The sequence below is a fragment of the Macaca thibetana genome, chromosome 14 (genome assembly GCF_024542745.1).
Source record: "Macaca thibetana thibetana isolate TM-01 chromosome 14, ASM2454274v1, whole genome shotgun sequence".
Taxonomy (NCBI): Eukaryota; Metazoa; Chordata; class Mammalia; order Primates; family Cercopithecidae; genus Macaca; species Macaca thibetana.
This window is the reverse complement of record NC_065591.1, coordinates 13,096,439-13,121,649: the sequence shown is the minus strand read 5'-3', so window position 1 is coordinate 13,121,649 and position 25,211 is coordinate 13,096,439. Positions and strand designations below refer to the sequence as shown.

The following is a 25,211-nucleotide window of genomic DNA, read 5'->3' as shown; positions in this document are numbered from 1 at the left end:
CTTCTCTGTACCCTGGCAATGCCCTGTAGGGGCAGCTGGGAGGTCTCAAGCTGGGGTCCCAAGTACCATTTCATCCTCCCCCATCTTTTGGCCCCTCTACTGAGGTCTCTTCTCACCTCCTCTCAAGGACCTGAAACTGATAGTGAGCTGTTGGAAGCGTGCAGCACAGATGAGCCTCTGAGATAAGCACACACGATAAGAACTCACACAATCACCCTGGTCCTGTTCCATGTTCTCAGTGGCACCTGATTCAAGGTACCTAGAAGCAGCTCTTCACACGTGCAAAAGAGAAAGTGGGGGTAACTACTGAAGGAGGTGAGCTGGACTCCCAGAGAGGTAAAAACAAAATGCAGCAGGGACAGATGAAGAATCCTGCACTATCCAAGAAAGCCACAGTTCATGTCCAAGATCAGAGCAAGGAGGTGCTGGGAGCAAGGGAGCCAGACAGCCACGGGAACCAGACTGAGGGTTTCAATCAGATGTCCATGGGGTGGCTTGAATGCAATCTTGGCCACACTGATACAGATCATGGAGGAGGGAGGTGACAAATCCACTCAGCTGTCCATGGGGCAGTTAACCTTAGTGCCAGAAGGAGCTCTGGGCCCCACATTCTGGAAGCATTGTAGAGAACTGGTGTCTTTCCCAAAGACTTATCATGTTATGGGAGGAACAGGAGATGCTTAACCTGGATAAAAGACAATTCTGGAAAAGCTACAAGAAAACTGACTTCAAATATTTGAGAGAGCTCTGAGCGAAAGACAGAGCAGCTTGGATCCTTGCGGCACAAGGAAGATTAGCTGAGGCCCAATTGCACCTCCGTGCATCTGGGTCCTGCCTTCACTCCTGCCATGCTCAGCAACATCCTGGTTGCCAATGACACCCCAGACTGAGTCGGCCCCATGTCCCAGTCCTGGGCCTGGTGGAGGTGGAGGTTTAGGGCTTAGAGTCAAGAAGCCCTGAGCTCCGGACTTCACCCTGGACCCTCTCCTCGTGTCACCCTGGCCCTGAAGCGCAGCCTCTCTGGGAGTGGGATTTCCTGGTCAGTAAAATGAGGATGGTCACCCCAGCCCTGTAAGGTCATAATGAGGATCGATTCATTCAACAAACACATATCGAGCACCGCGCTCCTGCTGAACATCACCCTCCCGAACCGCAGGCTGGTCAGTAAAATCAAAAAAACAAAATGTGTTTGTTGAATTGGCCAGGCTGGTCTTGAACTCCCGGCATCCACTGATCCACCTGCCTCGACCTCCCAAAGTACTGGGATTACAGACGTGAGCCACCGCACCCAGCCTCTCAGTTTCTTTATCTGTAAAATGGGAGTAATACCAACTGCACCTGCCTCACAGGATTATTGGGAGAAGCATTAAGACATGGATTTGTACTTGCAGAGTGCTTGAAACAATGCATGGTAAGTGCTCAGTTAACGCTGCCGGTGACCGCCAGGGGCCCTTTCCCTGTCCTTCTCTCAGAGTTGGCTTCTGGAGAAACCCAGCCTGAAACACTGGGGCAAGCAGTGATTGGTCCAGGCATTGTTTCAAGCGCTCTGCAAGTACGCCACCACACCAGACTCTTCTGAAAACTTCAGGAGTCTCCTCTGGGCCTCTGCATACCACGTATAATGACAATGACAAACTGAGCTCAGGTGGGAGTAGGGGGTTCTGGGCCAGAGCCCACCTGATGCTGAGGCTGACAAAGTGCCTCCAAGTGTTTGGGGACCCACCCAAAGGCCTCCTCTAAAACACATCTCCCTTTCTCTGGTGAAAACCTGAGATCACCCTCTGAAGTATCTCAGGCAAGGCTAGGCGTTGAACAGAGAGCCTTGGGGACCCAGGTCCCTGACATCTGGGAACTGTCAGACCCTCTCAACCGCAGCACCCCTTAGCTGAGGGGAGTCAATGACTCAGAGGAGAACACCTGATTCCTATCTTCCGTCCATCTGCCAGCGCTTGGTTTCCGTCAGTCAGCAGATCTCAGGTTACATTAAAAAGCTGGTATTGCTGATTTGGCACATTCTGCACGATGGTGTGTGCCAGGTGGTACCCAGCACCTCCCAGCACACAGACCAGGATCAGTGTGAGGAATAGGTGAGCAGGGCCCACGTGGGGGCAGCTGCAAGGCAGCTAAGCATGCCACCTCTGGAACCACAATCCTGGCTCCTGAATGTGTCGCTGTCTGATTTGGGGCAAGCACCTTAGCCTTCCCATGTCTGTTTCCTTGCCTGGGTAATAGACAGATTTACTGTTAAGAGTTGTGGCTCTGGAATCAGACAGTCTAGTATGGATTTTGCTTCCACCACTTATTTGTTGTGTGCCTCAGTCTTTTCATTTCTTTCTCTCTCTTTCTTTCTTTCTTTCTTTTTTTTTTTTTTTTTTTTTTTTTGAGACAGAGTCTTGCTCTGTCGCCCAGCTTGGAGTGCAGTGGCATGATCTCAGTTCACTGCAACCTCTACCTCCCAGGTTCAAGCAATTCTCCTGCCTCAGCCTCCTGAGTAGCTGGGACTAGAGGTGCCTGCCTCCACGCCCAGCTAATTTTTGTACTTTCAGTAGAGATGGGGTTTGGGGATATTGGCCAGGCTGGTCTTGAACTCCTGGCCGCCAGTGATCCGCCTGCCTCGGCCTCCCAAAGTACTGGGATTACAGATGTGAGCCACCACACGCAGCCTCTCAGTTTCTTTATCTGTGAAATGGGAGTAATAACAACTGTACCTGCCTCACAGGATTGTTGGGAGAAGCATTAAGAAATGGATTTGTACTTGCAGAGTGCTTGAAACAACGCCTGGACCAATCATGGCCGGCACCAGTGTTTCGGGCTAGCTTTCTCCAGAAGCCAACTCTGAGAAGAGGATTAAGTACAATATTTGCCTCCTCTGAAAATGCCCCCAGCAAGCATCTATAAGAAAATGGGGAAATGAGACAGGGATGAAGCCAAAAGAGGGTGCATGAGCAGGTTACCTTTGTGGGCAATACAAGTTCAATCCTGCTGGGGGACTCTGGGGGCTGCAGAGAAGCCCCTCAGTATCCTACCACCCAAAGGCAAGAAAGCTGGGATGTAGAAAGCGGCAATAAAAGCAAAGGAGCGGCCAGGCACAGTGGCTCATGCCTGTAATCCCAACACTTTGGGAGGCCGAGGCAGGAGGATCACTTGAGCCCAGGAGTTCAAGACCAGCCTGAGCAACACAGGGAGACCCCGTCTCTGCAAAATATAAAAATAGCCCGGCATAGTGGCATGAGCCTGTGGTGCCAGCTACTCAGGAGGCTCAGGAGGATTCCCTGGGGCCTCGGAGGTCAAGGCTGCAGTGAGCTGTGATTGTGCCACTGCACTCCAGCCTGGACAACAGAGCAAGACCCTGTTTCAAAAATAATAATTTTTAAAAGAAAGCAAAGGAGTGTAAGGGGACAGGGTCCCAACAGCAACCACCACACCAGGCTCTTCTGAAAATTTCAGGAGTCTACTCAAGGCCTCTGCACACCATGTATAATGACAATGACAAACTGAGCTCAGGTGGGAGTAGGGGGTTCTGGGCCAGAGCCCACCTGATGCTGAGGTTGACAAAGTGCCTCCAAATGTCAGGCGGACACCCAAAGGCCTCCTCTGAAAAACATCTCCCTCTCTCTGGTGAAAACCTGAGATCACTCTCTGAAGTATTTCAGGTTAGACTAGGATATGATCCAGTCGGCACTGGAGAGTGATCCCTCCAGCTGTGGACAAGAGCTTAGGAGGCAGGGCAAGCCTGGGGGGACTGGAGCAGGGCAGAGGGGCATACAGTCTCCTCCAGCACCCTGGCAATGCCTGCCAGGCTTGGTTCTGAGTGTCGGATCATTGGGATCTCTAGGCAGGGGCAGGGCATTTAAGGAACTGAACAGAACTCACTCCTCTGACAGTTGAGGGGTGGAAGAGCTGGGCGAGAAGGTGTCCCAGCTGCTTCCTCTGTGGACAGCTGCATGGCAGGGGAGGAGTAGCAAGGCAGGCGAAGTCCCCCTGCAGGGGTCTCCTTAGCTCGGGAACATGAGGAAGTTGAGGACACTCTGACTCCTGATATTCTTGGACAATTTCCCAGGCCCTCTCGCAAGCCCCCAGCTGGAGAAACAATGGAATGGTTTCAAAAGAAACCACTGGAATGTTGGACAGGGGCCCTGGGACCTCTAATAGCCAACCCCAGGCAGTCCCAATAATCACGCAACTGGGCCGCTTCCAAGATGTTCTTCCTAAGAAGCATGCTGTAAGAAAATCAAAGCCTCACTCCTAGGTCTCACAGGAAGGTCTACACAGCCCGACATTTCCCAATCCCATCTTCTCTAGGCCCTGGGAGGTCCAGAAGGCAACACCTGCTCACTGGTGAGGTCCCAAAGTGCTCAGTAAGCAAAGTACATTTACAGTTGAATAGCAAGGGAAGGGAGGGGAGGCGAGGCAGGTTGACACACGGGCAAAAACCACTGTCTGGGCTGAAAGGAAGATCAGAGATGATCCAACCTGTTTCTAGAACTGGGGCAGAAAAAGAGGGACGTGGGAGCGTACGCTGCTGGTCGAGGGCCCAGGTGAGCCACAGGACAAAGGTGCTGCATCTTATTGGTACCTCAGCTTCACTCATAGACGTTGAAAAGGCTGAAAAGGGAGAGCCATGGATTATATACGGAAGCACAGGACGGGAGAAGCAAGAGTGTGAACAATTAACACAGAAAAGACCGATCTTCCACCTCCACGACCCCCAGGTAGCATTCCCTCAGGCTGCTGGGAGAAGGACTCCGACAGGGTCATTTGGGATGCACGAAGCTAGTGCAAAAACAGGCCCAAGGAGGGCAGGACCCTGCCCAACTGCACCGGAGTTGGCCACAAAACTTCCATCGGGCCTTGCCTAAGGCTCCTCGGACCTTTTTTCAACTCTGTTCTCTCCCTGAAATGGGTCCTCCCACTTTCCCTTTCCTACTTGCTCGCTCTTCTTTCCCCAGGAAACTTTACAAGAAAGGCAAAAGCGAATCCTAGAAAAAAGACTGGCTCATCAATCACTTAACGAAGCCCGCGCGAATTGCGCATGCGCATGCTGAGCCCCACACCCCACCCCACTCCCAGTCCCGCCTCTGCATCACTCACCAACACGGCCGCCTCAGCAACAGCCCCTCCTGCGCGTCACGGACGTGGCGACTCATGACGTCATAGGAAGGCGCCGGTTGTCGGCGGGGTCTGCACGTGTGCAGGGGTGTGGAAACTTACCCGCTGAGGCATGGATACACCGCTAAGGCGCAGCCGACGGCTGGGAGGCCTAAGGCCCGAATCCCCCGAGAGCCTCACCTCAGTTTCGCGGGTGAGACGGGCCCTTGTGGAGTTGCAGTCGAACCCAGAAGAAACGAGGGAGCCTGGGTCTCCTCCTAGTGTGCAGCAAGCTGGCCTGGGGTCCCCGGAAAGACCGCCGGAGACAAGCCCAGGATCACCCCGTCTGCAACAGGGTGCAGGCTTGGAGTCCCCCCAAGTGCAGCCAGAGCCAGGCCCAGGGTCCCCCCAGCGTCAGCAAGACCTACACCTGGAGTCGCCTCAAAGACAGCCGGAGTCCCGTCCTGAATCCCCACGATGTCAGCCGAAGTCAAGTGAGGAGGCATCAAAGTGTTCTCAGGACCAGGGAGTACTGGCCTCGGAGTTGGCCCAGAGTAAGGAGGAGCTGACCCCGGGGGCCCCCCAGCATCAGCTACCGCCGGGCCCAGGATCACCAGAGCCTTACCCCGGTCAGCAAGCTCCCGGTCCGGAGCCCTCTCAGCCACTACTGGAGCTGACACCCAAGGCACCTGGCTCCCCGCGGGGTCAGCATGAGCCGAGCAAGCCACCTCCAGCTGGGGAGACGGTGACAGGCGGCCTCGAGGCAAAGAAGCGAAAAGGTTCTTCATCCCAGGCCCCAGCGTCCAAGAAGTTGAACAAAGAGGAGCTTCCTGTAATCCCGAAGGGGAAGCCCAAATCGGGGCGAGTTTGGAAGGACCGCTCCAAGAAAAGGTGAAGTAAGGGACAGCTTGGACAGGGGTGGCGTTCTCTATGGTGTTGGGACCCCGCCTTTGCCCTGCTGCAGCCTGGAGAATAGCCCCAGGGTTAGAGAGAGCTCACGTTAGTGAGGGTGTCAGCAAACAGGTAATTACAATCAGAATGTGGTAAAATGACCTGGGATCCCGGAGGGGGGTGGCCAGGCCCTCAAAGATCAATTTCTCTGATGCCTTTCCTCTTCGGGGTCCCTATGGGCCTCTCCTGTAGCACCTCAGTTGTGTATTCGTTCAACAGACATTTACCGTTGTCTGCCCTCTCTAGTGAGTGAGGCAGAAGCAAGTAAACCAGCCATTACTTGATCAAAGCAGTGAAGTCTTCATCCAATATAGTCTGTTACAGTTATTTGCCTTTAAGATGAAAAGTATTACTGAGCACTGATTATATACAGCCTTTCAAACATGGAACAGCACGTATCATCACACTTAATCTGCACATCAGCTCTGTGAAGCAGGTGGTGGTATTCCTGTTTTTTGTGTGAGGAAACCGAGGCTAAATGAGTGGTAGGCACAGGATCTGAGCACAGATCTGATTCCGAAGGCTGTGTGCAAAACTCCTTTACCCAATCCCTGTAGATCCACCTTGAATTGGATTGCAACCTTCTTAAGGGGCAGGCACGAGATCTTTCTTGTCTTTCTGGGCCAAGAGCATAGTAAATGCTCAATGAATGCTTATTTAAGGAAGGAACGAAGTGGCTCGTCTGAAGAAGGAAGAGTTTAGGCCGCCGTGAAGGAGAGGTGTGGGGTTCAGTTCCAATTCAAGCTAATGGGAGCCACAGGGGAGAGTCCGGGATGCATGCCTGTGAGGGGCCATGAGGAAGGGGGGTGTTTTTAGGGAAGAAGCTGACTCTGTGCCAGGCTTCGTGCTAGGCCCTTTTCTTGTACCCTTAAAACCCTAGGCTGTGGGTATTATCCCCCCACCCCTGATTCAACAGAAGAAACTGAGGCTTACAGAGTAATTTATTGCAAGTCTCCCATGAGAGAGACTTTGAAGCTAGAGTGACTGTAGCTGTTGGAGAAGTGGATGATGGCACTACCCCTCTGCCCTGTCCCAGCGGGTCACAGGAGAATGGCCGGGCCATTGATGGCCATGTGGAACTGGAGGAGGCTGGTCCAGGTGGGAAGAGGGTGATGAGCAAGTTGAGCGAGTGAAGCTTGGGTCCTGGTACTCATGCTGCAGGTGAGATGGGCTTGCTGAGCTCAAGGGGGCCCATGCACAAGTGAGGAGAAGGGAGGGGCCCGCACAAGACACAGAATCAGCAGCTGGAGCAGAGTAGGAGGCCACAGATCACTTGACCAAGAAGTCTGGAGAGAGGGTTTGTGGTCTCAGCTCCCTGCCCAACTGCAGACCCTTCCTGACTCGCTGTTGCCCACTCAGAGCACGCACTCCAGCCTCCTTAATGAGGCCGGCAGGCCCACCCTCCTCTCCCCTCCATCACTAGAGCTTCCACACCGACGTCCCCTCCATGTTTCCCCCGTGTGTGATGCTGCCTCCTTCCTCAGCGCCTTCACACGCGCTGTTCCCACTGTTTGAAAGGCTCTTCCCTTGGCCAGTCCCCCACTCATGTTTCAGGGCTCAGCTCAAATGTCACCTTCTCTGAAAAGCCTCTCTGGCTTATCCAGCGAGGGTTAAGTCCCCGTGCTTTATGTTCTCATCGTGTGCTGTCCTTCTCTTTTGTAACACCTCTGTTTGCACAAATGCTTATTTATTTCCGTGATTCTTATTGACTGCCTGTTATCCTTTAAACCAGAGGCTCCATGAGTGTGAGAGTGGGGACTTACCTCTCATGACTAGATCCCCCAGAGCCCAAAGCCGGGCAGGCACTAAGCTGAACAAGTGGATGAATGAGGACAGAAGGTGGTTCGTTCATTCATCAACCAGTTGCTCAGATCTGGGGTAAACATGGCTGTGAACAAAAAGCCTCTGCTCTCCTGAAGCAAACGTTGTAATTGTGGGAAACGGATCAAGAACAAGTACACACATGATATGTCTGGAATAAAGACTTTCAAGAAAAATAAACCAGGATAGGGACCAGAGAATAACAGGGAGGGCTGGGTATTGTCACAGTGGTCAGAGATGGCCTCGCAGATGAAGAGGCCTGAGCAGAGGAAGCCAGGCAGAGATCTGGGGAAACAGTATCCAGGCAAGAGGAAAGGGAAGTTCAGAGGCATTGGGGCTGGAGCAAGCTCCCGCTTGAGAAGTATTCCAGAGGTCTTGCTGCTGGAATGAGGGGGAGAAGGGGAAACAGTAGGAGATGAGGTCAGAGAGACAGCAGGGCCTGGTGACCCCTGCAGGGACTCCAGCTTTCCTGAGTGAGCTTGGGAGCCATGGAAGGGTGTCAAGCAAAGGAATGAAATGACCTGACTTGTGAGATCAGCCTGGCTACTGGACACAGACATAGGCCGGCAGGGGTGAAGGCAGGGAAACCCACAAGGAGGCTGTTGCAAGAGAACTAAAACAGCTTCAGAAGCTGCAGGCAGGTCTGTGGAGAGGGGCCCCGTAGGGCAACTAAATGAATGTTTAGGATCTTTGAGGGAGCAGCTTCAGTGGGTGGTGAGTGAACCGGGAGATGGATGGGAAGCAGCTCCTGCTGCAGGGAGGAAGACAGCCACAGCTGGGAAAGCGTGTGTGCTGAGGGAGACCTGGCTGCAGCCCTGCCTTCATGCTCATGCCAAACGCCACCTTCTCCGTAGTGCCCCTCGGGCAAGCTGTCTGACTTCTCTGAGGAGTAGCGTTTATGGAGCACCTATTATGTGCTCCATAATAGGTTTAAATCTCCTACCACCCTTTGGGTTAGGAATGATTCTCATCTCCACTGGAGAGGATGCTGAGACTCAGAGAGGCTACCTTGCTCAAGGTCACCCAGGTGGTAAGTGGTTGGACTTGGAACCCAGGCCTGAGTTCCTTCAGTACACAGGTAGAACCGATGGTCTGGAACTGCCCTGCCTCAGTACCTTAGCTGCCAGCCACATGTGGCTATGTAAATTTAAATTAATTAAAATTAAATAAAATGTACGATTCAGTTTCTCTATCAACACCAACCACATTTCTAGCGCTCAGCAGCCACCCATGACTAGTGGCTACCTTATTAGACGGTGTCAATGTGGAATGTTTGCACCATCACAGAAAGTTGTTTGACAGCCCTGCTCTACAGAGATGCAGCGCTGTGTCCTGTGGTTCTGTGTGTCTCTAGGCTCCCACCACCTTGTCCCTTCAGGGTTCTTGTACCCCAGCTTGGGAAGCCCAGCTTTACAGTTATGGGGGAGGTCCATGTGGCACCCCATTCTTAGTGCTTAGGAGGCCAGGCCTTCAGTGGCAGGGCCCTGGAAGGGGAGAAGGAAATCAGGGAGCTGGTGGCAGGACTTTGAGAAGGGGAGAAGGAAATCAGGGAGCTGGGGCCAGAAGTCGGCTGAGGGACACCAAAATGGGCCTTGAATCTAAAAGAGAAAGGCATAACTTCAGTATGCGGAGGCCACCAGACACTTCTTTGCATTTCGTTTTTACTTTTTTTGAATGGAAATTTTCAAGCATACAAAGAGAGAGCAAAGCTCTCAAGTCCCCATTATCAGCATCAACACAGTTCAGCATTTTACTAGTCTAGTTTCATCTTTGATCCTCGGCTCTTTTTTTTTTTTTTTTTTTTTTTTTGAGACGGGGTTTCATTCTTGTTGCCCAGGCTGGAGTGCAGTGGGCGATCTTGGCTCACTGCAACCTCCGCCTCCCGGGTTCAAGCAATTCTCCTGCCTCAGCCTCCTGAGTAGCTGGGATTACAGGCATGTGCCACCATGTCCAGCTAATTTTGTATTTTTAGTAGAGACAGGGTTTCTCCATGTTGGTCAAACTGGTCTCGAACTCCTGACCTTAGGTGATCCTCCCGCCTCAGCCTCCCAAAGTGCTGGGATTACAGGCGTGAGCCACCACGCCCGGCCGATCCTTGGCATTTTTTTTCCCTGAAATATTTTAAAGTACATCCTAGATATATCATCCCATTCATAAATCCTTATAGTATGCATTCTTATGGAGATGAGCTCAGTTCTCCTGTAACTCTAAAATCATCGTCGCTCTTTTCAGATTTCCCTGAGAGCCCTGATGCACACTCCGTCTCCAACTGGGGGAAGAGATTCTTGTTTTCCTTTTTCTTTTTTCTTTTTCTTTTTTTTTTTTTTTTGAGACAGAGTCTTGCTCTGTCACCCAGGCTGGAGTGCAGTGGCGCGCGCTCTGCTCACTGCAAGCTCCACCTCCCAGGCTCAAGCAATTGTTGTGCCTCAGCCTCCCAAGTAGCTGGGATTACAGGCGTACACCATCACATCCAGCTAATTTTTGTATCTTTAGTAGAAACTTTAGTAGGTTTTATTAGGCTTGGTAGGTTTTGCCATGTTGGCCAGGCTGGTCTCCAACTCCTGGACTCATGTGATCCGCCCACCTTGGCCTCCCAAAGTGCTGGGATTACAAGCATGAGCCACCGCATCCAGTCTTGGCGGGGAAGATTCTGAATCATTACCCAGAACTCTAACCACTCACATTGCTCTCAAATGGAATGGGCCGCCTCCATAGGGGGTGAGCGCCCCACCTCCAGAGGCATTCACATCCGGGCCAAATGCGCTTGGCGGAAGCAGCAGAACTTTACAGCAGGGGGCGCCGTAGCCTGGACTCTGCAGTCGCTGACAGGGTTCGAGTCCTGACTGCCACTTAGGAACAAGGTATCTTTAGTCAGCTATTTAACCTCTCCGCACCTTGGCCTGCTCTTCTGTAAGTGGAGAAGACAGGAGTACCCACCTCAGAGGCATGTAGCCAAGGCTTGAGAAATGGCAGCCAGCACAATCCGGGTTCCCTCCCACCCCAAGTTTCTGCAGACCTGGAGGGCTGCCTGTCGGGCCATCAAGGAGGTGGTTCTGCCTGGCCTCTGGGGAAGAAGGTCCAGAGCCTACGGCTAAGAAGAGACAGGGCATGGGTGGCGCTCGCCCCACAGACCCTGTACGCACCCACTCTCCCCCTTTCAGATTCTCCCAGATGCTTCAGGACAAGCCCCTGCGCACGTCGTGGCAGCGGAAGATGAAGGAACGGCAGGAGAGGAAGCTGGCCAAGGACTTTGCCCGTCACCTGGAGGAGGAGAAGGAGAGGCGCCGCCAGGTGAGGGCCCAGCCAGGCTGAGCTGGTGTCTGCTGGTACAACCTGAGGCGGGAGCTTCCACGGGTGCCTGGGGGAGGCCGACTTGGTTAAGAAACGTTCTTGAATCTGAAGGCCCCAGGGAGGAAGGGCACCTGGCCAGAAGCAGAAGTGCAGTCTGGGACCACAGGGCAGGGAGGCCCAGGGGACCATCCAGTTTAGCCTGGGCTGCCGAGAGAGCCTCAGGGACAGGGACGGAGGGGGAGGACCAGCAGCAGGCCATGGGGAGAGGCCCAGGAGGAAGCCCTGGGGGGTAGGGCCATCAGTGAGATGGGGTCGAGGGCCCTTTGCTGGAACCTACTCACTTGGGAAGGGCTTGCAGATTGGAAATCCATGTCCCCGGTATGGCTGCTGTCATTCTCCAAGCAGCAGCCCCCGCACCTCTCCTCCACTTCTGTCCCCTGTCACCCATCCCGGAGCCAGGAAGCCCCTGTAAAGGGTCACAGCCTCACCCACATCTCCCAGGAACTTTTCAGCGGGGAGTGGGGATGGGGGTGAGGATGGGGGCGGGGGTGGGGGTGGGGGTGGGGGTGGGGGCGGGGGTGGGGGCAGGGGGGGCGGGGGTGGGGGGAAGAGGCCATGCTTAGCAGGCAGCATGCAGAGAAAGCGGGGTGGCATTGGTCAGCACCTGCCCCCCAGGGCAGAGACATCAGTGGGAGGTTCTTCCTCCACTCCTCTAATGACCCCAGGGGTGTAGGAGGAGTGCTGAACGGGATTCAGACAACTCATCCCTAGCCCGTGCTCCCAGCCTGGCCACTGAGGAAAGCAGTGGGCCAGTCACTCAGTCTCTGTCCCCTGCTTTAAGTCACCCCAGCTCAGCTTACAGCTGACATCCGAGGAACGGTGTGTCTGCCACTGTATACTGAGGCCTTATCTCTTTTCCTGTGTGGCCCTGGCTCCCTCTTGGGCAAGAGAGAGCTGCCGTCTCACTTCTCACGGTCCTCTGCAAAGGTACTCCTGCCCAGCCCAGGCCTGCCTTGACCACAAGAGGCCACGGCTCACTTCTCCTTCCTCCCCCAGGGCCTAGGCCACCCCTGCTACCCCAAGTCACCAAAGCCAGCAGAGACACCTAACCATGCAGCAGCCTTGGAGCCGACATCCCCACCCTGGCCTTGCCGAGGGACACAGTCAGCATGGCCAGAGAGCACTGGGCTTCCCCTCCCAAGACAGACTCCATCGAGAGTCTCAGTGTGCCCAAGGAGCTAGGGGCTGCTCCAAGCCCTGCATGTGCATTCCCTCAATGATTTCTCAAAACTATCTTACAAGGTAGATACTGTGGTCACTGTCACTTTAAAGATGGAGAAGCTGAGGCACAGACTTTGCTAAGGTCATCTGTTTAGGAAATAACAGGATCAAGATTCGAACCCAGCCCAGATAGCTCCAGAGCCTTTTCTGTGCAGTACAGCCCCTCCCCAGCCCCACACCTGCGAAAATCTCAGGGACCCAGCCCTCACCCCTACCTGGCATTCTGCTGCAGCGGGACTCCAGGGGAAGAGGGGGGGACCGTCCAAGAGGGTGGGAATGGGGGAAGGGCCAGCACCCCTTTCTCCCTTGGCAGTTGATGAGGGTGGCCCAAGGGACCACTGTCTGCATGTGCGTGAATCTCTAGGTGGGCACCCCCCATGTCTCAGCCCCTGTTCTCAGTTGCCTGTCCCGTACCCACCTCCCAACGTGCTGTCAGGAGCTTGCACCACAGTGGGCCCCTGGCACTGGCCCCTGGCACTAGACCGTGGCACAGGATTGCTCCTGCTGGCCCTCCACCCACACATCACCAACCTGGAGCCCGGTTTAGAGGGCCTTTCCCCTTGTGGGAATTCTGCCGGCTCGCACTCTTCTGGGGTCTGGGAGACCAGGGCCGCCTCCGCTCCCCGACTCAAATCCCCTTCTGCATGTCCCAGGAGAAGAAACAGCGCCAGGCCGAGAACCTGAAACGCCGCCTGGAGAATGAGCGGAAGGCAGAAGTGGTCCAAGTGGTGAGTGTCTCGTTCTCCCCCCTTGCCTTTCTGCCCCGCTTGGGGGTGCAAACCAGGGCCTCGACCCCTGCCTCATGTGCCCCCACTGTCATGCTGTGACCTCAGGCCCCTGTGGGGCAGCTTCCTCTCCCTTGGGAATTTGGACCAAGGCTGCAGCCACACTAATGCCCTCCCCTCATACCATCCCCAGATCCGAAACCCCGCCAAGCTCAAGCGGGCAAAGAAGAAGCAGCTGCGCTCCATTGAGAAGCGGGACACCCTGGCCCTGCTGCAGAAGCAGCCGCCCCAGCGGCCAGCAGCCAAGATCTGAGCTCAGGACAGCCCGAGGCCTTCCATGGCCAACAATCATGTCAGACACAGCACCTCAGGCCGCTGCTCAGACGCCTCTGCTGGAGCCAGCACTCCAACCCCGTGGCTGCAGAACAGGGACCCCACCTCGACCGGGGCTCCTCGGCCTTTGAAGGCTTCCAGGCAGGTCTGTGTGGGACAGAAGCCCAGAGGGGACCTGGGACCTGGCAGAGATGGGGGCGGGAAGAGATTCAGCCCCCATCCCTCCTTCCTCTCCTCCAAGTGCCTTCAAACCAAGAACAGCAATTCTTCTGGTTCCTCAGTGAGTTGGTGGCTAGCAGGTGACTCCCCCAGCGGTGTATGCCCTTTCTCAGCATGCTAGGTCCATCCCAGGCCTGGAGGCTGGCAGTTGGGAACCCAGCTTCCCCCCACACCTTCCCAAAGACTGCTCTGAGCACCTCCACACCCCACTGGCTCTGTCCCCAGCAAACTGAATCCGGCTCCTCTCCACTTTTCAACACTGAAAGATTAAAATGGGGAGGTTGCGGGGAGCAGAGTTTTTCCCCAGTACCTCCTTTTCCAAACCAGACTCTGCAGAAGCCCCAGAGAATCTGACTAACTCATGCCTGTCCAGTCTACAGCAAAAATGTTTATTGAGTGCCTATTGCATACAGGCACAATCCTAGGCACCAGCAAATACAGACAATAGACCAAAGTCCCTGCCCTCGAGAAGCTTTCATTCTAATGGAGAGGAAACATAATAAACAAACAAAATGCACCACGTGTCCAATGGGGGAAGTGCTATGAGTAAAGGGGGAAGGGATAGGAGGGAGCAGGGGTGAGGTGTCAATACAGGGTGTCAATACAGCTAGCTGGGCACCTCACTGTTCCCTTTGCTCAACGCCTGCTGTGGGCCAGGCCTTCAGTGACCCTGGCTTTGGTGGCAGAAAAAAATACAGGACCAAGATCTCAAGAGTTTCTCATCTGCTTCTTCCACTGACGTTTCATCCACCAAGCAGAATTCACTGGCGCCAGTTTTTCAGTCCCTGGGCCGCAGAGCTCACACCCAGCAGTCTCTGACCCCAAGTCCATGGCAGATGGAGGAATGAGACGCGGTGCAGTGGAAGTGGTAGGTCAGAAATGCAAGTTACCCCTTCTACCCACAAATGGGAAATGGTAGCTGCCCAGCCCCATGCAGCCTGGAGGCGGGGGCTGCACAGATCTTGGGATTACCAGTGCCCAGAGGATACCCAGTGGTATCCCACAGAATACCAGGCCTGCAGGGAGGCTGGTCAGCTCAGCTAAGAAATGACACGTGCTGTAGTCTCGGAGTTGCTGTGCCCATTCAAATTCTAAAGACCGAAGACTTAGTCATTTCCCCGGTTGGATTTGATTAGCCCCAGGTTTCCCGAGTGCTTGACCATGCCATCCCCTGCTGCTTCTGCCTTGGAAGCACTTTGGGCAGTGCTGGGTCGCAGGGTAGCATCTTAGGTCCCTCCAGTAAGTCAGAGAATGTCCTCGCTCACCAGAGTCATTGAGCATGTGATGCCTAGGGTTACAGTGCAGACCCCTGTGGTCCTTCGTCCTGAAACTGGGCACGTCACTTAACCTCCCTGAGCCAGAATGTGCTCAGCTGTAAAGACTGGCTAATAGAAGCTGCTCCTTAAGATTGTGGGATAAAGCGTCTAGGGCAGTAAGCACTGGCTAAATAAAGAGGGCCGACTGGAACAGTGCTTCTCAAACCTTGCCTCTCTCTTCTCCAAAAATGCATAGCTGGTTTAACATAAGACTCCCTCTCCCATCATCTGGTAAAACTGAGCTCCAGGGAGACGCCCGTGTGCCCTTCCGACTCCACAGCCCTAGTGTGGGAAGTCTATTACGAGTTTCACTTTGTGTTACTCCAGGCCTCCTCTGTGAACCTGCCGCACTGGCTTCGCGGCCTGGGAGCTTGTTAAATGCAGACTCTCAGCACCCGGCCCCGGCCTCCTGAATCAGCCTGCACTTAACAAGACCCCCGAGGTTTTTCACAGGCTCATCAAAGTTTGAGAAGCACTGCTTTAACTCACTGTTTCTGAAAAAGATTCAGAGTCTCCCGGGGCGCTTTAAAATGCATATGCCTGGGTCCCGCCCCCTCCGACTTTGATCACTACGGCTGGAGTCCGGATATCAAGTTGAACCGCAGTGCCCTGGTGATGCTTTCGCGTGTGAGCGCTGCCCTACCCGGGCCGGGTTCTAACTCGAGGTGCTGCTCAGCGCCCGGTTCAGGGGGCCCCTCTGCGGGGACGCTGCGCAGCCGCCCAGCAGCCAGCCGAAGAGGCGCGCGGGGCCCCGCCGTTCCTCGGGGCGGCTGCTGAGAGCTAAGGAGGAGGCCGAGCGGGCCGTGGAGGGGGTGCGGCGGCGGCGGCGGCTGCTTCCCGCGCCACCCAGCTCGCTGTCGTCCACCAGCACGCTCTCCAGCACCGTGCGCAGCGAGCGCCGCAGCTTGCGCAGCATGTCGGGGCAGGTGAGCACGTAGAGCACCGGGTTGGCCACGCTGTTGAAGAAGGCCAGGCTGGTGACGAAGGGCAGCCCGCGCCACACAAGCGGCCGCAACCCGGGGTTGGCGTGCGCCCGCGCCTCCAGCAGGCTGAACACGTGGTAGGGCCCCCAGCAGAGTGCGAAGGCCGCCACGACGGCCGCCACCAGGCGCACAAAGCGGCCGGGCCGCCGGCGTCCGCGGTGCTGCAGTCGCAGGCTCACGGCCGCATGGCTCGAGGCGATGATCGCCAGCGGCACCAGGAAGGCCAGCAGGAACTTGCTGACTGCCAGGGCCGCCTGGCGCGAGTTGCACGTGGCGTCACGGTCAGGCCCCGGGTTCAGGAGCAGCACGTTGTAGTAGCACATGATGCGCCCGTCCAGCCGTGAGATGGTGTCCCGGAACACGAAATAGGGCACCGTGTTGAGCACCGCTAGTGCCCAGAGCACCAGGCAGACTTTGTGCGCTGCGGCCACGGTGCGGTGGTTCTGCGCCCACACCGGCCACACCACCTGCAGGCAGCGGTCCAGGCTGATGGCGCTGAGCAGGAAGCCGCTGGCAAACATGTTGAGAAAGAAGATGGAGGAATGCAGTTTGCAGAAGGTGGTGCCCAGCTCCCACGAGTGGCCCACGGCCAAGAAGTAGGTGAAGAAGGGCAGGGAAGCAGAGGCCAACAGGTCAGACAGTGCCAGGTGTAGCACCCAGGTGGTGACCACGGTCTGGCGCATGCGGCAGCCCACCACGAAGAGGATGACTCCGTTCTCCACCAGGCCCAGCAGCGAGGCCAGCCCGTGCAGCAGCACGGTCGCGTGGTCGATGTAGCGGATGCTGGTGTTGCTGTGGCTCCGGAGATGGCTCATCTCCTCTAGGATGGGGCAGAGCGGCTTCAGCGTGGCGTTGGCGGACATCGTGGGGTTCTGCAGTGGAGGGAAGGAGGTGCCTAGGTTGGCAGTGCAGGGGCCACGGGGGAACCAAGAGAGAGGCCTGGGGTGGGACCGTCCCCAGGAGATGCCAATGTGACCCATGAATATATTGGGCGGTGGGGGCGGGGGGAGTAACATCCCAGCATTGCTGTGCCTGGGCAAGTCATTTAACCTTCCTGAGCCTTTTTCTGAATCTAAAACTTGGATGTCAGTCATAACAGCACCTAGCTCATAGAGTTATTGGGAGCATTAAATGAGTTACTACATAAAAGCATTTAGAACGTGGCCTGGCACACAGCAAGCGCTGTATCAGTGTCATTGTGATGACTATGAAGCAAACGGTCTAGGATCACACAGAGAAATAGGAACAAGGTCAGGCCCACAGGACTTCTTTTTCCAATCCCCAGAGCACTGGCGGGTGAAGGAGTCCCCACAACTAGGGCAAGAGGGTCCTGCTGGCCTGGGGATGGAGATGCTGCCCCTTCCCACCCACAGCACCCCCAGACCTTGCCTCTCTACAGATTCTCCGTGCAGCTCCCCGCACTCAGTGGTGGCTGGTTAGATGTGTTGACTGTGAACAGTGGAACCAGCCCCTCCTCTGATAGTTGGAGAGGAAATAAGATAAGAGCCAGGAGAGCTGGGTAGGAGGAACTCCCACATGGGGCTCTGCAGGCCCAATGGGGCCAAAAGATCTCTCCCCGCTCAGGAGCAGCCACAGCAGCGCTCTCTGCCCTGTTCATTCACTTACTCCCCCGCGCACTCATCCAGAAATAAGACGTGCATGCTCACATCCTCATTGAAAGCCTGAAGACCATCTGATGTGAGGCTGGTCAGGGTCAGTGAGGGCTGAAGAAATTGCATGAGGCTCCATGCAGGAGGCAGGGGGCAAGTAGCCAGGGACAGGGACTCGGGTTGTCCTGGGCACCAGTGACACTCCAGGTGCTATGGTAGGTCCTTCAATAGGTGCTGTCTTTCTGGCTCTAGAAGAATGGTGCTAGTACTCCATCCCATTTTACAGATGAGAAAACTGAGCCTCAAGTGGTTAAATAACTGGCCCAGAGCCACCCAGACAGCACAAACATGTGGAGGAGCAAGTTTCATGCTCAGCCTGTGCTCTTTCCTCTTCCCCTGTTCCAAGGAAGAGAGGATGGAGGAGGAAGAAGGAAAGTGGGAGAGGGGAGCAATGGTCTTTAGTACTCATCTTTCTAGGGAAAACACTGTTGGCCAGGATGAGAAAACCCACTCCCTTCTAGAGACCACAGTCCTCTATAGGGTGGGGTCCTGGGTTATCAAACTAGAATTTTGCTGGCAGATGAGCCCCTTGGAGCTGGGAATCTGCAGGTAGATGGAAAAGGAGCCTGTGCTGCCTGAGAATGGGCACTTCCTAGGCTTTAGAATATGCAGAGCAGTTACTCTTGCAATGGACCTATGAGACCCCATTTTTCAGAAGAAACTGATGAAGGTCAGAAAAGCACAGCAACTTGCCCCGCATTCCTCAGCTCCAGCGGTGGGGCTGGGACTTCACTCCCAGCAGACAGCCAAGTGCTACCCACTGTCTGCCCTGAAACATTCCCTGCAGACCAGCTGCTGCTTCTCCAAGTCCCATGGGGATGATCAGAGAGCACAGTCCTGCCATCCTTGGGAACCGCCAGATCAGTCCTTCTGACTCAATAGAGACAGCCCCCGGCCTCCCAAGATTCTCAGGAGCCCAGCAGCTAAGGTCCAGCTTTGGCAGGTGAAAAAAAAAAAAAAAAAAAAGAGGCGGCCAGAGAGTGCAAGCTGTGGGAGTCCAAGACCTGGGTTTGAATCCCAGCTCCTTGGCTTCCTGGCTACGTGACCTTAGGCCAGTTACTTTAAGCCTGCTGGTGTCATCTTCCCACCCAGACTGCTTGTGAATATTGACAGACAGTTGAGTGGTTTCTCCTGGTACCTGACATCTAGTTAATGCCTCAAAGAAGCTAGTCCTTCCCTCCTCTGAGCACCAAGTCCCCCTCCAATCTTTGGTAAACTCAGCCTTCTGCCAATCTAGCTAGTAACAGCCCTCTCACCTGGTAAAACTTTGCCTTCTCCTGTGGGTCCAGAGAGGGCCCTAGGCCGCTCAGCCCCTGGGCCACTGCCTCCTTACCTGGGTACAGAGGGAGCACAGGATTCCAGCCCCGGAGGCAGTCAGCTCCTGACAGCAGCTAGACAAGAGGCAGCAGGCAGACAGAGGTGGGAGACGGAGGCTGAGAGAGGAAATAGCTGTCAGCCCCAGTGCATGTGTGTTTAGGGGTGGGGTGTGGGGAGGCGGGGACAGCTAGAGGGTGAGTTGTCACGGGAGTTCAAGTAGCATCAGTCTCCATCAGTGCCGGCAGCCCCTGCTCCACCCACCCCTGCTTCATCAAAGAGACTGCAGAAGCCCAGAGGGCAATGCAAGTGCACGTGAAAAAATCAATGTGTGCAAGAGAGTGTGAGCCCCAGTGTGCCTAGGGCTGTGCTTTTGAGAGTGACCAGCGTGTCGGATAAGAGCGTGAGAAGGAGAATGTCTCATCCATCTGTCCACTGTGCCTGGGCTGCCATCTCCTGACACCAGAATCCTCAGAGAAGAAACCCCTCCAGTTCTGCCGCGTTTCCCGGGCAGTGTGGGGGCCTGTCCATTAGGGACCCGAGGGCCCTAAGGCCAGGAAAGCACAGTGGGGTAGTGGAGGCAGTGGGAAGAACGCAGGCCAAGAGGTCAGTCATTTCTGTTTGCTGAGCCTGGGGTTGTCATCTGTGAGCGGGAGCAGTGACATCTGCCTTACAGTCTATGGTAAGGGTTGAATGAGGTGGATTCCGCAAAGCTCACGGCACACAGTAAGTGCTTATAAAAATCAGCTTCCTTCCCCTCTGAGGGAAAAATGAATGTAGGCTCTAAGGCAAAGGTCATATAGCTTTTATTTAAAACAGGCTCAATTTTGAGAGGCCGAGGAGGGTGGATCACTTGAGGTCAGGAGTTCAAGACCAGCCTGGCCAACATGGCAAATCCCCCGTCTGTACTAAAAATACAAAACTCAGCCGGGCGTGGTGACATAAACCTGTAACCCCAGCTACCTGGGAGGCTGAGGCATGAGAATCACTTAAACCCGGGAGGTGGAGGTTGCAGTGAGCCGAGATCACGCCACTGCACTCCAGCCCGGGCAACAGAGTAAAACTCCATCTCAAAAAAAATGGAAATTTAAACAAAACAAAAAAAAAAAAAAAAAACAAAAACAAAAAAAAAAAAAAAAAAAAAAAAAAAAAAAAACAGGCTCAAAACCCTAAGATAAGAGAAGTTTACATTTCATTGTTCCCTAACTCCTTACTCTCATTTGCTGACCAAGCCTCCTGGGGTCAGGACCATCCCTTCAACCTCAGCATCTCAGCACCTAATGGATACTCATTAAAACATGTTAAGAACTCAATATCCCTGTATCAAGGCAAGGGCACCTCCCATGGGATGGACCGCACAAGCATCTTCCATTGAGGCCTAGGCTTAACGCAGAACCTGATGCGTAATACACTCTCGCTGAGAGGCTACCATCATGAGTGGAAAATGAGTCAAATTCTATGCCCTTGTGATAGGGATAATACATCTCATTGGAGCCCAGTATGGCAGATCAGTAAGAGCCTTGGTGATCCAAATCATTAGCAATATGAAAACGTTTCCTCTCCCCCAGGTCCAGGAGGGCTTGATTTCCAAAGACAAATGCCTGCGGCCCTTCAGAGAAAATAGGTGGGTGATTCCATTCTGCTTGGGGAAAGGGCCCTCTTTTCCACCCACCCCCGACGCCCAACCCACTGAAACACAGACAAGGCCACGTGTGCCGTGTCTGCGCACGAAGAGTGTCAGGCTGTGGTTAAGCCCAGGGACTCTGGGGCCACTGCCAGTGTCTGGATCTGGCACACTCACTCCCCAGCTATGTGATCTTGGGCAAGTAACTTCACCAGTAAAATATGAACTTTAAATGGTGTTCCTTCTGCACAGTCCCACCCTCAAAGGACGGGAGTTGGAGCCCAGATTTCTCTTTGGACTAAGAAAAAGAATCGCCCCTTCCCCACCACCCCACCCCACAGACACATCTCAGCACCAGGGCATCAGGCTTGAGATAAGGCACAGCCCTTCCTCTGGATCTCAGTCCACCCTTGCCCCCTCCACTGGTACCCTTGTGCAGTGAACATTCTGCACAACCTCTCCTGGCAGCCCTGCTGAGGTTCTTCTTTTCTGGCTAAAAAAACCCTTACTCCTCCGCCCCTTCTCAGTCCTTGTTTCCAGTCCTGTAATCACTGTAGTGGCTCACGTCCAGACCTCTCTAAAGAAAACTTATTACTAAGTAAACAAAAAAAGCTACTAAGCTTCACGGAGTTACCAAAACAAACCAAAAAAGGTATTCCAGATAAGCAGGGCCCAGAGGAATTTTCTGAAGAAGAGCCGTGTCCTGCCTTATCCCATGCGCTGTGTCCCCCAGGACTGGGAGAAAGATGCAAGCTACGCTCAGGCTCAGGCCTTAGTCCCTAAAGCACAGCCTCCTCCAAGGCCTGGAACTTAACGTCAGAGCCAGTAAGAGCGGAAGTCGGGTCCCTCGCTGCCTCAGCACCACCTTCTGCCGTGGAGGAGACGAATCTGAGCCTGTCGCTTCCCGCCACACGGACCTCTGCTGCGTCTCTGCTGCCCATGGGAGCTGTCCAGATTCCCAACCTAGCAGGATCCAGTGCACCAACCACCAGTCCCTGCACCCCCTTCCTCATGTCCACAGCTACCCCATCCTTTCTTTCCCCACCTCCATGCCTTGGCACATGCTGTTGGGAGTGCTTCTTCCCCTCCATGATTCATCCTGCAGGGCCTCTTTCTGAGACCATCAATGTCACTAGATACTCAGAGGATACTTACAGCATCAGTGTTTAACAAATACAGTCAAGAGAGCAAAGGAACGGAGAAGGGGCCAATGGAGCCCTCAGGCATAGGCCCAGCCCAGATGGGCTCTCTTCTCCCTCTAGCCCTGCCTTAGGAGGAGGGTTTTTAATGTTCCCTTCTGGCCACTTTAAAGAAGTCAGTCAAACAGGAAGTGAGATGCAGGGCAGGAAGCAGGGTGAGGCCTGCCCTGGGATCCTCCGGCCGGCCGCTTGCTCGGAGGCCCTCAAGCCACCGACACCCACTAGAGGAGTAGCATGGCAGGGCCCCACATGATACCTTGAGGAGGCCCAGGTTGAGTTCCCTGGTGCCACCATCACCTACAGGACTCCTCGCATGGCCAACAAGCTCCTCGGTGATCCGGTCCCATCCAAGCCTCCCCCCGTATTGCTGCCACTCCCTAGTGGCATCCTGTCATCAGCCAGCACCCATCACTGTCCCCTCCTGTCCTGTGCACACCAGGCTGTTTCTGTGCCCTGGCTTATGCTGTTTGTGCTCTGCTCTGGAATGGCTTTTCTTCCCTTGGACTCTCAGTGAACTCCTATTCATCCTTCAAAACCCTGGTTAGAGGTTGCCTCCTCTGGGAAGACTTTGCTGATTCTCTCAGACAGACCCACATGCTGTCCCTCCCTCCCACATCTCCACTTCACTTGACCCATAGCCTCCTTGTCCTCCCTGGTAACTCTTGTTCACACAACTGTTCACCACCCTTATGAGCCACCTGAAGACAGAGACTTATTCCGATTTTATCTCCTCACCTCCAAAGGCAAGCAGAGGGCCTGACGCATGAGAGGGGTCCCAAAAAATATTTGCTAAACAGAATGAATCTCTAAAATTGACTTCCATGTGCAGACCCCAAAGCACCCCAGTCCCTCATGGTGACCCATTCTGGGACCTTTACTTTTTTTTTTTTTTTGAGACTGAGTCTCGCTCTGTTGCACAGGCTGGAGTGCAGTGGTGCTATCATGGCTCACTGCGACCTCCACCTCCCAGGTTGAAGCGACTCTCTTGCCTCAGCCTCCCAAGTAGCTGAGACTACAGGTATGCGCCACCACACCCGGCTAATTTTTGTATTTTTAGTAGAGAAGGGGTTTCACCATGTTAGCCTGGCTTGTCTCGAACTCCTGACCTCAGGTGATCCGCCTGTCTCAGCCTCCCAAAGTGCTAGAATTATAGGCCTGAGCCACTGCGCCTGGACCCATGCTGGAATCTTTCTTACCCACGGTCTGGTGCAGTTCTCCATGGCTCTGTCTTCACCTGCAGTGGGTACAACCTCGGGGACTGACAGCTTTATAGTAGGAAGGAAGACAAGAAGGCAGAGCAGGCAGAGGCAGCCCTGGCCTGGGCTCAGGCCCACACATGTGCCAGGCAACCTTCGCAGAAACAACAGTGGTGTATTTGTTTCCTAGGGCTGTCAGAACAAACTACCACAAACATGGCGGTTTTAAACAACAGAGACTTATTCTCTTACAGTCTGGAAGCCAGAGTCCGTAATCACATGTCAGCACTTCCTCCAAAAGCTCTAGAAAAGGAGCCTTTCTTGGCCCTTCCAGCTTCTGGTGTCCCCAGGCGTCCCTTGGCTTGCGGCTGCATCACTGCAATCTCTACCTCCTCTTCACCCGGCCTTCCCCCTCCCTCTTTTCGTGTGTCTCTCACAGAGTACTGGTCACTGGACTTAGGGCTCATCTGGATCATCCAGGGTGCTCTCATCTTGAGATTCTTAAATCAATCACATCTGCAAAGTCCTCTTATCCAAATAAGGCCCCATTCACAGGTTCCAGGGGTTAGGTTGTGGACATGTCTTTTGGGGGCCACCATTCAACACACTGAAAGCAACAATAGCTGCTGGGTACGGTGGCTCATGCCTGCAATCCCAGCACTTTGGGAGGACGAGGCAGACAGATCACTTGAGGTCAGGAGTTCGAAACCAGCCTGGCCAACAGGCAAAACCCCGTCTCTACTAAAAATACAAAAATTAGCCATGTTTAATGGTGCATGCCTGTAATACCAGCTACTCGGGAGGCCGAGGCAGGAGAATCGCTTGAACCAGGGAGGTGGAGGTTGCGGTGAGCCGAGATCCCACCACTGCACTCCAGTCTGGGTGACGGAGCAAGATGCCATCTCAAAAAAAAAAGAAAAGAAAAGAAAACAGTAATAGCTTACACTTATGGGGCACTTACTATGTGCCAGCGTAAGACTGAGCCTTTCTCATGGATGAGCTCATCAAATATTCATGCCAACCCTCTGAGTTAGGTACCACTGTCATTGTCACTCACCAAGGGGAAAACTGAGGCTCAGAGAGCTTAAGCAGCTCTACCAAGGCGCTAAGCTGGGCAGCAGAGGAGCTGGAGTTCAGAGCCATGTGGTCCAGCAGCAGAGCCCAGCTCTTCCCAGCTGACAAGATTCTCTGAGGTCCTTTGTTCCTCAGGGGAAGCAGGGCTGCCTGTCTTCGGTTAAATGCACTACCACTGGCCTTCTGGGAGCATCTCTGCAGTGAGCATAATCCATACACACACACAGCTGGCGCTGCCCTTGGGTTACTCTGCAGGCCCCAGAGTGAGGCAGCCTGCTCCCTGCTGATTTCCTGGCATGTGTGGATCCCCTGAAAGGGGATCTTGTCTCTCCAGCCAAGAGAGGCTCCATCCTCCTCCAGTGCCCTCCCTGGGCTCTATTCGCAGAGGAGACAGGGCAAGCAACTGATGCTTACATCTCACGGCGCCCCACTTAGGTAGACTGTATTCTTAGTTCCATTTTACAGATTAAGAAACTGGGCCTGGCGCGGTGGCTCACGCCTGTAATCCCAGCACTTTGGGAGGCCGAGGTGGGCGGATCACGAGGTCAGGAGATCGAGACCATCCTGGCTAACATGGTGAAAACCCATATCTACTAAAAAATACAAAAAATTAGCCGGGCGAGGTAGCGGGCGCCTGTAGTCCCAGCTTCTCGGGAGGCTGAGGCAGGAGAATGGCGTAAACCTGGGAGGCGGAGCTTGCAGTGAGCTGAGATCCGGCCATTGCACCCCAGCCTGGGCGACAGAGCGAGACTCTGCCTCAAAAAAAAAAAAAAAAAAAAAAAAAGAAACTGAAGTTCCATTTAAAAAAAAAATTCACAGGTCAAAAAGAGAAAGAAATGAACAAACAGGTTTACGAAGAGGCCAAGTGGCCAGGTGTGGTGGCTCATGCCTGTAATCCCAGCACTTTGGGAGGCAGAGGCGGGCAGATTGCTTAAGTCCAGGAGTTTGAGACCAGCCTGGGCAATATAGCAAGACCCCATCTCTAAAAAAAAAAAAAAAACCAAAAAAACAGAAGCCAAGTGGATAAAGCCAAGATTCCAAGTCAAGTCCCCTCCATCTGACCCTCTCTCCTCATCAATAAAAATACTCATGGTTGTAATGGCTATCATGTTCAAACAACGACCAT

At 54.2% G+C, this 25,211-nt stretch overlaps 3 protein-coding genes across 3 annotated transcripts in view; 2 read left to right on the top strand and 1 right to left on the bottom strand.

Moving 5' to 3' along the window:
- Window positions 1–25,211, top strand: part of TMEM109 (transmembrane protein 109) — a 135,075-nt gene that overhangs the window by 51,769 nt on the left and 58,095 nt on the right. The window lies entirely within an intron of this gene.
- CCDC86 (coiled-coil domain containing 86) lies at window positions 5,065–14,226 on the top strand. The gene is made up of 4 exons (XM_050756958.1): window positions 5,065–5,979; window positions 11,022–11,151; window positions 13,086–13,160; window positions 13,351–14,226. The coding sequence occupies exons 1-4, from the start codon at window positions 5,222–5,224 to the stop codon at window positions 13,468–13,470; spliced, it is 1,083 nt and encodes a 360-aa protein (XP_050612915.1). The 5' UTR covers window positions 5,065–5,221; the 3' UTR covers window positions 13,471–14,226.
- PTGDR2 (prostaglandin D2 receptor 2) lies at window positions 14,078–19,179 on the bottom strand. The gene is made up of 2 exons (XM_050756953.1): window positions 19,012–19,179; window positions 14,078–16,880 (listed from the first exon to the last, which is right to left on the bottom strand). Exon 2 carries the CDS (start codon window positions 16,869–16,871, stop codon window positions 15,681–15,683), a length of 1,191 nt encoding a protein of 396 aa, XP_050612910.1. The 5' UTR covers window positions 16,872–16,880; window positions 19,012–19,179; the 3' UTR covers window positions 14,078–15,680.

Excerpts from the sequence above, each read along its gene's own strand:
- CCDC86 (XM_050756958.1), top strand. The coding sequence starts at position 5,222 with ATGGATACACCGCTAAGGCGCAGCCGACGGCTGGGAGGCCTAAGGCCC. Across the intron at positions 5,980-11,021 it reads AAGGACCGCTCCAAGAAAAG|ATTCTCCCAGATGCTTCAGG; the intron begins GTGAAGTAAGGG and ends TCCCCCTTTCAG. Across the intron at positions 11,152-13,085 it reads AGAAGGAGAGGCGCCGCCAG|GAGAAGAAACAGCGCCAGGC; the intron begins GTGAGGGCCCAG and ends TGCATGTCCCAG.
- PTGDR2 (XM_050756953.1), bottom strand. The coding sequence starts at position 16,871 with ATGTCCGCCAACGCCACGCTGAAGCCGCTCTGCCCCATCCTAGAGGAG.